Here is an 11,196-nt window from a genome sequence, read left to right on the forward strand (position 1 = left end):
AACTTACCAACCACAGAAGTTTGTACAATAATTTTTTTTTTTTTGTTGAAGTTGTACAATAATAGTTACTTTACAAATTTTAAATATCAAACGAACACAAAACCAATTGGGTCTTCTCTTTATCAAAATAAAAAATTTGTATCGTCTTCTCCATTTGAGAAAAGTAAATACTTACTAGTTCTTCATTTTAAATTTCATACCTACTAGAACACCAACCTAATCATAGGGTAGTGCGTGCCCTCAATCCTGCATTATCTAATTTTTAATTAAATCATAAAATTGTAGTTTGAATAGGCAAATGTATTTTTGAATCTGTTCCGATTCAGATTTAATAATTTGTCTAAGAATCTTTGGACATAGCTCAAATTCCTCAAAATACACAAAAAAAATGTAAAAATAAAAAATAAAAATAGATAATTGAATTATGTTCCACATCGTACGCTAAGGAATTAGATCGTGAAACCCATTCTGGCTCAGTAGACTTGATATATTATAAGGGATATTATAAGATTATGACCCAAGTTGGCAACCTAACAAATGATTAATCCACCAAGATTTTGAAATAAATAAGTTCCAAGGAAAATAATGTATCAAACCTAGACATGGAACATTTGAAGGGAAACATGGAAGGAGAAGTAGTAGTCATTAGTAACAATCTTCACAACCATCAACAACAAGAACACCAAATACCCAACAAGATCAAGAAGAAGAGAAGTTTGAAATCATGGCTTCTTCTCTTAAATTGTTTAATTTTATCAGTTGGAGCAGTAGGAGGTCCTATGTTACTAAGACTATATTTCATACATGGTGGCAAAAGAAAATGGTTAACAAGTTGGTTACAAACCGCCGCGTTTCCGTTGCTACTCATCCCAATCTTAGCTTCAAGGTTTAGACCTCTTTCTCTAAGTCAAGAACCTAAAAAAAGTTCAAGATATCTTCTAACTCCTAAACTGTTTGTAGCGGCTGCCGTTTTAGGCATTCTTGTTGGGACAGATAACTTTCTTTATGCTCTTGGTTTAAGTTATCTACCAGCTTCAACTTCAGCATTGTTAATGGCTACTCAACTTGCTTTCACTTCTATATTTGCTTTGCTTATTGTGAAGCAAAAGTTTACTCCATTTTCAATTAACGCGGTTGTTTTGTTAACGCTTGGGTCTGCCGTTTTGGGTTTTCATACTAACGGTGATAGACCGCCTGGTGTTTCTCATGGACAATACTTCTTGGGTTTCTTTATGACACTAGGTGCAGCTGCACTTTTAGGGTTTATAATGCCAGCGGTCGAATACTCTTACTCGAAATTTTGCAAGGCTATAACTTACGATTTGGCTATTCAGTTCCAGTTTTTGGTATTTATGTTTGCTACTATTCTATGTACTGTCTCCATGATCATCAACAAGGACTTCCAGGTAAATTAAACTTCCTTTCTTGATTGTTATTTGACTAAGAGAAGTTATAATTAGTTATGTAGGCTCCTGAATAAGTGTGAGAATCGTCATGAAGGGGAAAAGGGTACTCGTAACCAAGAATATAATAATTAGTGCGGGTCTGGTTCATGTTTCTTACTTGCTTCGAAGTGGTCGTGGGTCTATCTCACCCCCAAAAACTAGCCCAAGAGGTGAGATTTTCCCTCACAGAGACCACCACCTCTTCCGACAAGGAATGTTGGAGTAAACACCAACATCTAGATCCTCTCAACCGATTGCCATAATTGATTTTCAGTTGGATGCACGACCACAAACTTTAGCAGTAAGAACTACCTACCCGAAAAACACGCTTGTTGGTGATGCAGAGGGGGCTCATCTCCCTTGACAGCTTCTTCTTTTACTTTTCATTTTTGTTTATTATTTAGTGGTTGAATTTAACAAAGACTTGTTCCAACTCAACTGACCAAGTCAAGAAGTGTGGGGCTTTAGGAATGTGGCCCTAATCATTTTCCTTTCCAAAATATTCAATTTCAGGCCTATGGCCAAAAGGTTTGTCCTAAAAGATTTTCACTTTTGAAGATGGAAAGTTAGCCAGCTTTTAAGAGATCAATAAGTCACTTTTGAAGATTGACTAATTAAACTTTATCGCGGAATTCACTTAAAGATAAGTTCGACAAATCAAAACAATCATGTCAAAACTAAATCACTTAAGGATGTGGTTAAAATTACTTTCTATTATATCACACGAATCAAAACAATCATGTCAAAACTTGAAAACACAAACAAATAAACATTTCAAAATATGACACGAAAGTATCATGACTTAACCATTAAAGCTTACCTTTGAAATGAAATATAGGGCTAGGGTTTGGCACTAAGATGTACATAATGTGTTTTTTTTTTGTGTGTGTAGGCTATAAGCAGAGAAGCAAAAGAATATGGGCTAGGAGAGACAAAGTATTACATGGTATTGGTAGGGGCAGCCATACTAATGCAATTTATGCTTGCAGGGAACTTAGGTGTGATTTTTTGTTCAACATCTCTTTTTGGTGGAGTTCTTCTCTCTCTTCTACTTCCAGTTCAACAAATATTTGCCATTATTCTCTTAGATGAGAAGTTCAATTTAGAAAAGGGAATGTCTTTAGTCTTGTCCATTTGGGGTTTTGTTTCTTATTTCTATGGTGAATATAAAGAAACCAAGAAAAATAAGAAACTACCCGTTACCCACCAACAACAACTAGAGCTTCCAAACATTGCAGTTTAACTTCATGTTTATATCAACATCATATGTGTTTTGTATTTCTTTCTCTTTGTTCGTCGAAAACGATTTCATCTACAATAGGTTGCTAATTGGTTTCTTCGTCTTTATTTTTATATTTATTTTTGTCTTTCAAGTATCAGCATATCTTAAGGGGTATTATTTCGTATCTAGAACCCGTTGACCTAGAGGGGAAAAGCCAATTTGATAACCACTAAAACTATTTGGCAGAAGTTGTTGACATGTATTATTGAGATATGGAAGATATATTGCATATGGTGACTACTGATATACAAGATATGGAAGATGTCGGAAGATTATCGTGTCTTTAATTCATGTTCATCTATCTCCGATTATAATATAATCGTAAATTTAACATGTATTATAAAGCAAATGTTGTTGACATGTATTATTTAGGAACTTCAATTGGCATGAATTATTTATGAGAGTTTAGTGTAATTTTTACTCACTTTTTACGGGCATGTTTATTTTAGCATTTCATTATTGGGGAAAATCCTTAAGATGTTCATGGTTATGTGTTCGTATTAGTATTTCACAATTGGGGAACAAGATTGTTGTGTTCTAGACAAGAATAGGGAGAGAAAGAGGAACAAGGGATAGCCTCAAAACTCTCGCGCACACCCACATCAAGCTTTAACTTGTGTTGTTCTGGTGATATCTGTCATGTCGAAAGAACCGCTATATTAACCTTTTTTTTTTTTGTTGAAAATCCACAAAAACAAGACTGGTAACAAAAGCCAAAAAACAGAAATCAGCTGTGTTTAGTTTTATTGATATACCATGAAACAGTGTTTATACATCACTCAGGGTAGTAAATCAAACCCTTTTAACAGAAAATTTTCGTACCAGACTCAAATGAGAATCCAAAAATAATTCATCTTAGCAATTTATAGCTAACAAAATGAATTATGAGTAGCTTGTACAAGAAACTACTTTCTTGAGTTTCTTAAGAACACCAATTAGTGCAAAAAATCAAGATCAAGGGTTCCCTTACCCCGATGGATGCTTTTCGACGGCATCTTCTTTGCATCAAATGGTCAACGATTTGGACCTCATCAGCTCAAGGCTTTGCTCAGCAGTAGGAGGATCAATAAGAAGACACTGATTTCAATAACGATGTTGGCACTTGTCATTCGATCGATAATTGGCTTCAACCTGTAAGTTCAACCAGTAGATAGCTGCTGATAAAGCCTGTTGTCCATTTTAAAAATATTCATTATAATCGGAAAGCTAACGAAATTGACAAACTAGTAATCTAGTTCAACCTAAGCGACCGGCTTAACTCAAAAATAGATGCACATGGACACATGGTAATATTATTCAACTCAAGCTTCATGTCCATTGATCCATGATCATTGGGTCTATGAATTCCACTGATTTAAATTATTACGTACTTAAAATGGGTTGCTTTTCGTGCGAATTGGACTGAATACATGCCACCCCGTGGCCCACGTACAAGCATCTACATGTGTTGCGTTAGTTTTTCTACCCAATAACAAATGCAAAATTCAGAGAAAATTTAGGGCAAGGATATGGCCTATGGGTACTAAAAGAAGACGAAGATACGACTATATGCTACTTGCGGAAACATATATAATGATGCAGACATTTTAAGCATGCCCTGGAAGTATGAAAACAATGTCCTTTACCAGGTAGCCTACTACTAAAGAGAAAATCAATTATCAAGTATATGTTCTGAGGGAAAACAACAATCTGACTGTGGGTTGAACTGTTTTCTGGTATTTTGACGAACCTCATTTTTTTCCATAGTAACTGTGAATGTCTAAAATGTGCATGAAAAGATAAATAGTACTAGGGGTCGAACAATTCATACCTATGCGGCACATTCTTTTCGCCAAGAAACAGACCATAACAGGCATATTGAGAAAATCTAACAAGATTACAAGTTCACATGTAGTCACTTGCGAAAAACATTCATAATTACATAACAAGCTCACTGAGCTCATAATGCAGTTCGGTCATAAAAGCACCACTGGAACATCATATATATTTTTACTTTTTAGAGCGTTAAAAGCAGTTAGGCAGTGACTAAGGTTGGAAGCCTCCATAAACCAAAACAGTTAACCTAACTAACTATTACGCAATAGCTATTATAAGAAATATAACCAATGTACTCACCAGTTTCCCCCATCAGAAGCACTACTCGTTCCATACTTGCACTCCTCTTCAGCAAACTCTTCCATGAGAGCACGCTGGCGTTCATTTAAAGAACTGAAGAGAAGATAGAAATATAACTATTAAATTTACAGATCTAGTCGGAATGCCACCTACCCACACGGAGATGTGAATGTCATACTAGTTTTAGTTATCCTTGTGTTTCTTCAAGTTCAATTAGGTGCTTATATTTACCTACTCTCGAACGGTATTTTGCAACAGGTCTCAGTGTAGAAGATAAATATTCCAGAGGAAAAGATATGGAAAATTGATAAAAATGAGTTGTGCTTACGTTGGGAAGTTGATCCGGAAACGCACATATTGGTCACCAACATCTCTTAAGAAACCACCTTGTTTCGGCAACCCTGGTTTAATAATGAGAAATTATTATAAGAAAGCCAAAAACTAAAGAAGTGGTAGAGTAGAGAGATCAATAATATCGACGTATCTAGAAACCAAAAAGAAACGCGGTAAGAATTGTGCACCTCTGCCTCTAAGTACCACTACTTGTCCCGGCTGAACTCCCTTTGGTATCTGAGGTGATCATAAAAAAAAGGTAAAGAAAAGAACAATAAAACATCATTTTAAACTTATCTTTCCACGTTTTCTTTTGTTCTTTCATTCTCTTCTTCGTTATTGTTCTCTTTTTCTTACTTTATTTTCATCAGTGGTTAAAGATTATCTGACAACTTGATATCATTCGTCTACTCTAAATGCTTTCTTCTTACGAGAGTCCAGTTCTCAAAAAGGCAAAAATTTTATTGTCACTCAGTGAAAAGTCCAGAGGTACTAGGACTATAGGAGTACACAATTTCAAAAGAAATTGGAATCCACTATTCTATATGGACATGTAAGGAAGCAAACAACAGAACGTGAATGACACCATAACTATACTTAAAGCATAGGTGTTAAACTTTAAGTAAACTTATTTGTATCTTTACATACTTGTAGTTGTGTTTTCCCTGACAAGGTTGGCACATCAACCTTACCACCTAGAATGGCCTGTAACAAGAAAAACAGAATGTATTAAACAAATTTACAGATTTGAATTTAGATTTTGGATTTAGAGATCGATCGAAGAGAGCCCAAGCAACCAAGATCCATCAAAAGGTTAAAGAATTAAAAAGACGGAAAGACAAAAAATAAGTGAGTGCGACAAGAATACTAGATTAATTTTTTAAAGCTGAAACTACAAAGAGTAGCATATATTAATCTTAAGATATTGATTGATTCAGTTCTCACTTGAGCGAAGCTAATCTTAGACTCGACATAAATGTCTGCGCCATCTCTATGAAAAGTAGGGTCTTTGGCCACCTGAAAAAATAAAGCCAAAGAAAAATAAAATACTGTAGTTCAAGTGCCGGCGTTATCAAACTTCTATAATAAGCTAAGCTAGTATTTTGAAATATAATGAACACAATTCATCAAAATGAATTTGTCACATTTCATTTTTTAAAGAACTAGAATTACAACTATTGCATCGAACTATTTTTTGTTTCAGTATCTGTCCTTTTTAACAAATAAACATGTTGGTACTGATATCATCTTATCCAAAAAAAAGATGTCAAAAAGTTAATAGAAAACATACCTTTAATTTTATGAATAGACTTCCCGATTGAGCTCCCCGTCCTCCACTATTACCACCCTTTGGTACACGAATTGTATCTCCAGACTCAACCCCTAAGCCAACAAAATAAACAAAAGGGAAAAAAAAACATTCTGCATCATCATCCATTACACCATATATATGTTCCACTGTTTTAAAACGGACTGTAAGCTGAAAAACTAAATTTCATTACTACTGAGGAAAAAAGTAGCAATGGTAGCTTTGGTAAAGAAAGAACCTATGTGATATTTTACTATACCAAAATTTCATTGTTTCAAATATACGATGGTAATAACTGTAGGAATCATAGAAACGAACCATCAAAGTGGATTACTAGCAAGATCACCCTATGTTGAAAGGTAAATCAGAGTTCAAAACCTTTAAAATGATGCTTGGAAACCAGTGCTGAAAATATATGGTTATACTGGAGAGTCAAACCCCCTTAAAGGAGAGTTGACTCCGATTTTTTCCCCGATTTGTATTATAACATTAGACCAAATTTCGTGACGAAGATGAGCATGGATAGTAAATAACCTGCTGGGATCGCAACATTAACCTCCTTTACACCTTCAACTACCCCAAAACCTCTGCAAGCTGTACAGTTTTCCTGCACATACAGTTAGATTTTCAAAAATTGAACTCCATGAACAGGAAAGATTAAAGTGCCAGGACGTAAGTATATATAACGTCCTTAACAGACCTTAATAATTCGGCCAAATCCTTTGCAAGTAGTGCATGTTGATGTGAAGGGGGGAACAGTGACCTGGATAAAGATTTTCAAGCATTAGACCAAACTTGAAATAAATCCATAACAGAGCTTGCTGCCTTGCTCACACTCTTAAATCTTAATGAAAAGATTTTTTCTGTCAAAGTCGATTCATTTGGAATATACAAGTCAACCTTCACTTAAATGCTACTTGGCATACAGATGTACTTACTTTTCCAGCACCTCTACAAGTAGGGCATAATCTTGGCTTTGCATCAATTGGATGGCCACGTCCATCTGCACAAATAGACAGAGGAACAACTTGATTTTTAAGAAGGGTGGAAATCCTCAAATGAGTAACATGTAAGAACAATACAACATTCAGTTTCAGATGAGAAGACCAGAAGTTGTTCGAATATATCTTGAAAGACTATGGTAAACTGTTTGCTTTAAGATGAGATGTCTCACTGCAAGCCAAGTGATTCATTAACAATATGTGGCACTCAATTTTGAGATATCTTCTTGACCTTTAGAGGATTGATGTATTCTTTAAAGGCATTGCCGCCCTCAATTGAAACAAGATCGAACAGTTCAGAATAATTTCTTCATTCCATGACAACTTTCTCAATTCACCTTAAACCCAATCTATCTGAATTATATAACGTTTGAAATTCTAATGCATATTATCTAATTGGCTTATTTCAATAATCTCTACCTAAAAGCTCAAATTTCTCACTTATTCCTATTTATTCACCATTTCTAGCTTCTGTTGAAAACAAATCTGTTATAAGTTGGCAGATAGAACCATACCATAGATCATAAATTACACGACATTAATCAAGGGAAGCTAGAGATAACTTTGTACAATGAAATTCATACGAAAAAACATCAATCTAGAATTATATCAGCTTTTACTCACGACAAGAATCACAGAGAACACGGGCATCAAAAGTCAGATTCTTCTGGCAGCCTGTAGAAGCTTCTGAAAAAGAGAGCATCAGCTCCACCTACAAATTGAAGAAAGGTTGGAAAAGTGTTAGGTTGCAGATATTAAGCGTGTATCTCTACATGGCCTTGAGGTAAAATAAGATATAGAAAACATAAGAGAAACAAAGTTGGTTTTACCTCTACATCAGCTGCAATGTTTTCCGTTTCAAATTCAAAGATCTAGCATCAAACATATTTCAGTAGGAAACAAATTTCGTACAAAAAATACGGAGTTGGGAAGTAGTATCTACTCGAGGAATGGTAGAAAGAAAATGAACCTCGGAGAATATTTTCTGAAATGAACTAGAGAAATTCTCTTGTTGAAAACCACCATAGCCATCTGTATCTCTAACACTGTAAGCTCCTCGGGAAGCACCTACATTTTGTTCCTTTAACAGAATGAAGATAAAGAACTAAATTAACAACGAATCCCTCAAAGAACTATGCCAGTCACAGTAAATATAAGTAATCACTAAAAATGATAAAAACACATACAAATGTATAACGAAACTAGACATTAAGATCGGCCAATTGAAGCTAAAATAACCAACAAAATTATCACCATTCGCGAACATGAAAAGAAAGAGATGGTACCATATCATACTGTGCTCTTTTTTCAGAATCTCGCAAAGTCTGAAATATACCTTCGACAAAAGATGCAACAAATTATTTGTCTAGCATATTAAGGTAAAAGTTTATAAGTTTTACCAAAATATTAAGTGAATTATTAACAAAAATAAGTAAAAAGTCAACTCAAGTGACTAACCTCATAGGCATCCCTTATCTCTTGGAATTTTCTTTTCGCTGCCGGGTTATTCTTGTTTGCATCTGGATGGTATTTTTTTGCAAGCTACATTTAGAGATGACCTCAATGAATTAATAAACGAAATATTTAAGGCACAAAAGAACATTCAAGCAAGAAACCTTTTACTTATTTCTAACCTGAAATCTATGTTCCGACAATGGCCACTCGACACAATAAATGGTATGTTTTTACTAACAGAAAGTTCACATAATGGTCAAACTTCTACATAAAACCTTGCATACTACCAAACTACGTAAACCATAGCAACACATGAAATGCGAGACAACAAAAATGATGTCTGAGAGAAGAGTTTCTCCATGCTAATCATTGCATCAATCATCAAAAAATGCTCTCCAAATATGAGATCTCCTGCTACGCAATTAGATAAGAAATACGGTTATAACATCTAAAGCATCATTCCAACCATTAGGCATCCATTGTCTAATTAAAAGCAGATACAAATCATTCCCAAAGTGGACATGATACACAACATACACCCACCAAATGAAAGGCCTTTTTGATATCATCTCGACTAGCATCTTTCGGAACACCTAGAATTTCATAGAAATCTCGTTCGCGTAACCCTGGAACATAAACCAAGTATTGTGTAGGTAAATGACCAGTTGAGATCTCTCAAGCTCAAAAAAGTATGTGAGGTAAGTGAAAATGAGTAAAATGCAGAATACCTGTTGCATGAAATGACCGCGTTTTCAAGACTCTGGCTAAGATTTCATTGGTCCCACTAAAACCGTGATTGTAAGTATATATACCTGACACTAAAAAACAAGATATCGTCAACGGAATTCAACTGGAACCACTACTCATACTTACATATATTATGATACAGCACGAACAGGCCCGAATTTTTAAACCTAATGAAATACAAATCTGATACCCAATACCCTTAACTCCTTATCAATTATATATACATATAATGTGTGTTTAGTCTATATAAGTTTCTAATTCGAGATACCAGGTAATAGCTATTGCTTCTAAAAAGAACACAACTAGTCCTTGTTAATTTGGAATCATTATCAATAAATCATCATCTTTCTCGATACAAAGAAATTATAACTCAAAAGAATTCTTATCAACATTTTGTTTTTGTACCGTTACGCAAATGATCCGAAAGAAGCTCGCGATTAGCTACCGGAGATAGAATTTGATTGCGATGAAGCTGCAAAACAAAATGAAGAATTGAAAGTCTAAAATGAGATCAAAACAAAGTGAATTACTTTTATGAGGAAAACTCCTCTGTAAGTAAATACTACCTTGGTAACATTGGATATAGATTGTTGAGCAAACCCTAACCAACCAAATCTTCTCATTTGTGAAAAAAAAAAAATCTAAAAGAAATGGAAGCAGAGACTCATCCGAATTGATTTGAACTCCAAAAGAAAGAGCTCGAATTTCTTTTGGGGTGAGCTGGGAAGGTATTCAATTAAAGAATTGAATGTTCAAATGATAGTCAAAAATGGAGTTCTGGTTTTGGGTTTCTTGGAGCAAAAGCAATGGTAACTCGTTTGGGGTTTAGGGTTTTGCTTGGAACGTTGTTAATTACAGCGAATGGGGTTCTCAATCCATTTTGAGCAGGTTAATGGGCGAAATTGCAACAAAAAAAAGGTTAATGGGCGAAACTAAGGTTGTTTTTTTTGTTTTTTTTTGTTAAGGAAGGCGAAACTAAGGGGTGTGCAAAAATATACCAAACCAGTCAAATCAAACCAAACTAGTCCAGACGATTTTTAAACCGAACCAAACAACGAGTGGTTTAGTACGATGGTAGATTTTTAGAAACCAACTGATTTGGTTGGTAAGTGGATTTAATATTTAGGAACCATTGAACTGAACCAATCAAATTCAGTTAATATATATAATTATATATAAATAACTTTTTCTAAAATATATCTATCATATCTTTATATTTTCATACAGATGCATATCTTTCATCAAGTTCTTGCCACAAACAGGAATAACTATTATAAGGGTTAATTGTCTTCGCACAGGGAGTTAATGGTGGTGGAGTTTGAATTTGCACACAATCTAGGGTTTACACCTTATATTAAGGAGACGGATTTAATGGTTAGATCTGGTTGTTTGGGCGTGTTTAGGGTTGGTGTTGGTGTTTGATCTTGTGGTGTGTTCGTGGTGTTGGGTGGCGGATTTCATGATTTGGTGGTGGTGGCGGTGGTAGTGTGGAGGTATAAAGAAGATGGA

General features: G+C 34.8%; 2 protein-coding genes across 6 annotated transcripts; one reads left to right on the forward strand and one right to left on the reverse strand.

The window, feature by feature from the left end:
• The first annotated feature begins 519 nt into the window (after positions 1 to 519).
• LOC147565182 (purine permease 3-like) lies at positions 520 to 3,151 on the forward strand. The gene is made up of 2 exons (XM_086651676.1): positions 520 to 1,406; positions 2,338 to 3,151. The coding sequence occupies exons 1-2, from the start codon at positions 603 to 605 to the stop codon at positions 2,686 to 2,688; spliced, it is 1,155 nt and encodes a 384-aa protein (XP_086507802.1). The 5' UTR covers positions 520 to 602; the 3' UTR covers positions 2,689 to 3,151.
• Positions 3,152 to 3,444: 293 nt separating this feature from the next.
• On the reverse strand, positions 3,445 to 10,831 carry ATJ1 (DNAJ heat shock family protein). Of its 5 annotated transcripts, XM_086651678.1 has the most exons (20): positions 10,664 to 10,831; positions 10,254 to 10,619; positions 10,093 to 10,159; positions 9,669 to 9,758; positions 9,484 to 9,566; positions 8,944 to 9,027; positions 8,772 to 8,810; positions 8,456 to 8,566; positions 8,316 to 8,357; positions 8,110 to 8,197; positions 7,423 to 7,487; positions 7,185 to 7,247; positions 7,019 to 7,091; positions 6,467 to 6,558; positions 6,121 to 6,192; positions 5,824 to 5,880; positions 5,364 to 5,412; positions 5,171 to 5,243; positions 4,843 to 4,935; positions 3,445 to 3,858 (listed from the first exon to the last, which is right to left on the reverse strand). In XM_086651678.1, the coding sequence occupies exons 2-20, from the start codon at positions 10,308 to 10,310 to the stop codon at positions 3,759 to 3,761; spliced, it is 1,398 nt and encodes a 465-aa protein (XP_086507804.1). In that variant the 5' UTR covers positions 10,311 to 10,619; positions 10,664 to 10,831; the 3' UTR covers positions 3,445 to 3,758. The 5 variants fall into 5 exon arrangements, with proteins under 5 accessions (XP_086507804.1, XP_086507805.1, XP_086507807.1 ...); XM_086651679.1 differs by having other exon boundaries at positions 9,669 to 9,752; positions 10,254 to 10,695; XM_086651681.1 differs by having other exon boundaries at positions 3,445 to 3,894; positions 9,669 to 9,752; positions 10,254 to 10,695.
• Positions 10,832 to 11,196: the final 365 nt, after the last annotated feature.

This window comes from Eschscholzia californica, unplaced genomic scaffold (assembly GCF_041429995.1).
Source record: "Eschscholzia californica isolate CP2 unplaced genomic scaffold, dmEscCali1.0.p SCAF_1, whole genome shotgun sequence".
In the NCBI taxonomy this organism is placed as follows: domain Eukaryota; kingdom Viridiplantae; phylum Streptophyta; class Magnoliopsida; order Ranunculales; family Papaveraceae; genus Eschscholzia; species Eschscholzia californica.

Bases quoted from the DNA above. Each gene is read 5' to 3' on its own strand.
- LOC147565182 (XM_086651676.1), top strand. From the start codon at position 603: ATGGAACATTTGAAGGGAAACATGGAAGGAGAAGTAGTAGTCATTAGT. The intron at 1,407-2,337 runs GTAAATTAAACT...TTGTGTGTGTAG, and splicing joins TCATCAACAAGGACTTCCAG to GCTATAAGCAGAGAAGCAAA.
- ATJ1 (XM_086651678.1), bottom strand. From the start codon at position 10,310: ATGAGAAGATTTGGTTGGTTAGGGTTTGCTCAACAATCTATATCCAAT. The intron at 10,160-10,253 runs GTAGTATTTACT...TTTGTTTTGCAG, and splicing joins CTATATCCAATGTTACCAAG to CTTCATCGCAATCAAATTCT. The intron at 3,859-4,842 runs GTGAGTACATTG...TTGAACTTACAG, and splicing joins GCTTCTGATGGGGGAAACTG to GTTGAAGCCAATTATCGATC.